This window comes from Octopus bimaculoides, chromosome 13, assembly GCF_001194135.2.
Source record: "Octopus bimaculoides isolate UCB-OBI-ISO-001 chromosome 13, ASM119413v2, whole genome shotgun sequence".
NCBI classification, from domain to species: Eukaryota; Metazoa; Mollusca; class Cephalopoda; order Octopoda; family Octopodidae; genus Octopus; species Octopus bimaculoides.
The window spans coordinates 7,829,270-7,833,882 of NC_068993.1; the positions used below are offsets into that span (position 1 = coordinate 7,829,270).

General features: G+C 34.2%; 1 protein-coding gene across 1 annotated transcript in view; it reads left to right on the forward strand.

Annotated features, from left to right (window-relative positions):
• LOC128249315 (GATA zinc finger domain-containing protein 14-like) overlaps nt 1–4,613 on the forward strand; it is a gene marked incomplete at both ends in the record, with an annotated part of 282,969 nt that overhangs the window by 132,272 nt on the left and 146,084 nt on the right. Inside the window, one exon of the mRNA XM_052972578.1 lies at nt 1,687–1,754. Within this exon, the coding sequence (XP_052828538.1) occupies nt 1,687–1,754 (68 nt within the window). The remainder of the gene's footprint in view (nt 1–1,686; nt 1,755–4,613) is intronic.

A 4,613-nucleotide genomic window follows, 5' to 3' on the forward strand; every position in this document is an offset into this window, starting at 1 on the left:
TATATATATACAAACAAATACATACATACATGGGTAGAGGACGTCACCAAACAGTAAACAACATGAAATACGAAAACAAATGAGTTCAATACGCAACCAACGAGAGAAACAAATGGCAAACAGGACAAGTAACATGAAGAACGACCCATCGTCATTTGTCGGCTGTCTATCTACTCCTCATTTCGAGCATTGAATGGTAACCCATACGTGCCAAAATAAAATTTGGGACTTATGGACGGTCAAAGTTGGGAACAAGAACAGGACAGTGAAGACAAACAAGAAAACCGAACGAAAACAAACATGGACGGTCGTTTGACCAGAACGATGGTAAAAATACCGAACGCTGGAGAAATCTTTTCTTTGACAAACAGACACACGTACACGCGTACACACACACATACCCATATATATAAATATGTATATGCATATATACATGTATTTATATATATGTGTGTGTTTGTGTGTGTATAGTGAGAGAGAGAGAGAGAGAGAGAGAGAGAGAGAGACAGACAGACAGACAGAGTGAGGAAGAGAGAGGGAAAGAGAGAGATATCGTTTCAGTGAATGTGACTAGGGAAAGGAAGTTCTACAACGACAGTAGCGGCGTTCCTAATAGATGGAGCCTGAAGATTTAGTTATGTAAGCTGAACAGGAAGACAAATTGTCGGAAAATAATTTTAGATAAATGGCAACTGTGCCAATAAGTGTACTGGCAACAACATGGATGTGACTGGCGTCATTTGAGGAAGAAAGGAGGAAATAGAGAAGAGTAATCGACAACAATGGCAACGATAGTGACAACAAGAATATCAACAATTCCAACCAAATATTTACTACTGACACCAAGTTGTTTTTAAAGCGGAACGTGATCAGAATCCTACAGAATGAAATAGTATAGATAACGTCCGTAGGAAAGGACGGGGCATTAAAGACATTTTCCCTGAATGTACTGTGCTGTGATTAGACTTCATCGAATACACCCGAGCGTTTTTTATGCCATCATAAAAACTTAGATAACATAGATAAGTTTTGACCAAGGCTTGGCTCAGGCCATGTCTAACTTGGTAGCATCATCTGGTATGATTTGCTAAATCATTTTTGAGCCAAGTATAGTGGTATCACGGTCCATTCATGTAGGGAGTTCTTGTTGAGTGAGTTGTATCTAGGTATAGGTGGCTTGTCTGGTATCCCTTGAAGAAATTGGTTCAGATTCCGTTTAAAGGTGATGAGATAATTTTTCTCTTTGATTTGTTTTGAGCAATGTTAAATAGGGCTGAGCCTGTTGAAGGAAAGAAACTGTGTTGCGGTGTATTTATGTGCTGTGACCCCGAATTGTGTGGGGGATGTATATACAGAATTTCAAAATTTTAATGTTTATATTTTAGAGTAAAGCTTATTTAGTCCGTCTGTTTTAGCAGTCTGTTCTATACCTTCTTGTATAGCCATACCTACATATCTTCTACACGCTTATCTATAAAGCCATACCTACATATCTTCCTGTATAGCCATACCAACAGAATCTTCTACACGCTTATCTCTTAATATATGTCTTCTATATATCAATCCACTGTGGATGTTTGAATCCCGTGCCCTAATTGCTGCGAGAAAGTTACTTAAATCAAAATTTGATCACGATAAACTTCTGAAACTCAAACATGAAAATCCATCAACAGCAGCAGCAGCAACAACAACAACAGCAGCAACAACAACAACAACAACAACAACAACAACAACAACAACCCAATCTGCACATTGTATGAGTTTGAAGTTACCATCTTGCATCTTCGCATAAACTGTAACGTCTTCGTAGAGTTCATCACGTCTCTTGTAATCGTCTTTTTCGAAGTTGTTATTATTCCTGGCATTTAACCTTTATGCACCGCCTCTCTTCTTTATCCAGGTAACATCTCAATTCTTTTATTTCTTATTTGTTTTAGTTTCCACGTCTTCACGCACTCTCCCCCGCCCTCTCTCTCTATCTTTCACTACTTATGTACTTCTTATTGCTCTCTTAACATAGCTGCATTTTTTTTTTCTTTCGCTCTTTCGGTTTTCTTTGTTTTTTTCATTCACGCTTGTCATCACAGAATATCTAAATTCTATTTTATACTCATCTTTACTTGTAGTCAAATGTCGCTTATCTTGTCATCAATTGTGTCTGATATATACATACATACATAGAAATACACGTATATACACAAAGATATGTGTGTATATATATATATGCGTGTGTGTGTGTGCGCGCGCATGTGTGTGTGTGTGCGCGCGCATGTGTGCGTGTGTGCATATATGAATGCAAGTATATATATATATATATACGCATTTACATGTGTGTATATATATATATATATATATATATATATATATATATATATATATATATATATATATATATATATATATATATATATATACATATATATACGTATTTATATATATGTATGTATGTATACATATGTACATACATATATACGTATGTATATACATTTCCATACACAAACACATGCATACATACATACATACATACATACATACATACATATACACATACATACATAACGTTTAGAACAAAAAGAAATACAAAAAATTACGAACAACCGAAGAACGGGATAAGCCACATCATTATATCTACATCTTTAATCTGTTTTATATTTTTAAATGGTTCCCCTTCTTCTCTGTCATTTGATATTTAATCTGTACATACATCCTGTTTTATTTAATGGCGTCCATTGTTTGTTATTGACGATCAAATCAAATTGTCTATGATTGATGAAGGAAAGCTTCGTTTTATTTATTTTATTTATTATTTTTTCTTCAAGAAAAATAATACAAATAACACTATACAAACCTTACCTCATGATGCGCTCATTCAATCAGATTATTGCTTCTATTCGTCAAATAATGCCTTAAGGAGATGTATATTATTAAGAAATTTATTGCAATATTCTCGTTTTAATGGTGGCCTAGCTCGTAGAGATCCAGACGAGGAGTTTATAATTATGATGCACTTTCGATACCCCGGTGAAGTAATTACGGTGATAATGCCAGTGGAGAGGACATCAATGTCACCCTTTTCACACGTATATCAATAAAGTAAACGACTTAACGAAACGTTCTACGCAGTCTCATATGAAACAATTGTTGCTTACACAGACAATATTCATATCTATTCATATATACGCCATCTTCTCTTGTAGGACATTTGTATCTCGTTATTTAATTTTATCATTTTTCTTGAGTCCTAGGATTCACAAGTTCGGTGACCCGGTTTCCATGGCGAGTAAGTAATCGAGATTACAATATTCCCTTTGAAGGAAACGCCGGTCCGTTGAAGGGTTTCAGGCCAGGAAATTTTAAGGGAGGGAAATAAAGCGATCAGATCGACCCTTGTACTTGACTGGTACTTTATTTTATGGACCTCGAATAGAGCAAAGTTGAACTTGACCTCGGCTGGATTTCGACACAGAATGTCAAGGCCCGGAAGAAATGTCACTAAGCATTTTATCCGGCGTGCTAATCGTTCTGCTAGTTCATCATTTTATGTATATTCAAACCAGTATTATTTTCGTAATGTCAAATTTTTTGAATGAAAATAATTATTAGAAATGAAACTACACCACTGTGTGTTTAATTTACATTAGTGGTAATTCTTGGTTGGAAAACATAATGAAAGCATTCCAGTCACGACTTTCACGTCTTTTAGTCAGACATAGCGTAGAACATGCTATTTGTTTAAGTCGACAAAAACTTACTCATATAACACTTGAAGTTGTGCCTGCAGGAATATCATAGCTCCGTACAAGCACTATATTCAAACAATTTTTTTTTCATTTTATATAGAATTTGTTCCACTTAAAAAATGGTAAACTGCGTTTACAGAGTGCTACTGATTGCCATTTCTAACAAGAAGACAGGCATCAAAAAAGTATCTTCACTTTTTACGCATTTTCTTTTGTTAACTATTATTCGATTCGTGACTTAAGTTAATAAGTGTAATAATTCAAAGACCAACCATCATCATACATTTTTTTTTTGAGTCGATGGTTATACAAACCCTTACAATACAAGATTCACGCAAAGCCTAAGGTAAACGTCGACCCACAAAATGAATGTCAAAGCGAAACAAATCTACAATAAAAAGGTAAATCATGGCATCATATCATTACGTCATTTTCTTCGTATTCTCACTTTACACACCTGGGCATTTTTTTCATCTGTTAGCAATTTCATCTTTCTCACAATTTTTTCTGTCAATAAATAGAAAATATTAATACATTGGAGTGTCGCAATAAATGAGATTTAGGCTTCATTTTGTTCTCTTCAACGTTGTTCTTCGCTAAAACAATATGATGGAAACGTAAATTTTGCGTGGAACGTCAGAAATTTAATAGTTATTTTGATTTATTTATAGACATGCTGCAAATTTTATTTAATCGTTTGAATAAGCGGCAGTGTGAAACTCAGAGTAATAATTATAAAACTTCAAATTTTTCATCTTTTGCTATCTATCTACCTCTCTCTCTATATATATATATATATGATTACATACAAATATATACATATACGTAAACGTATATGTATGTATGTATATATATATATATATATATATATAT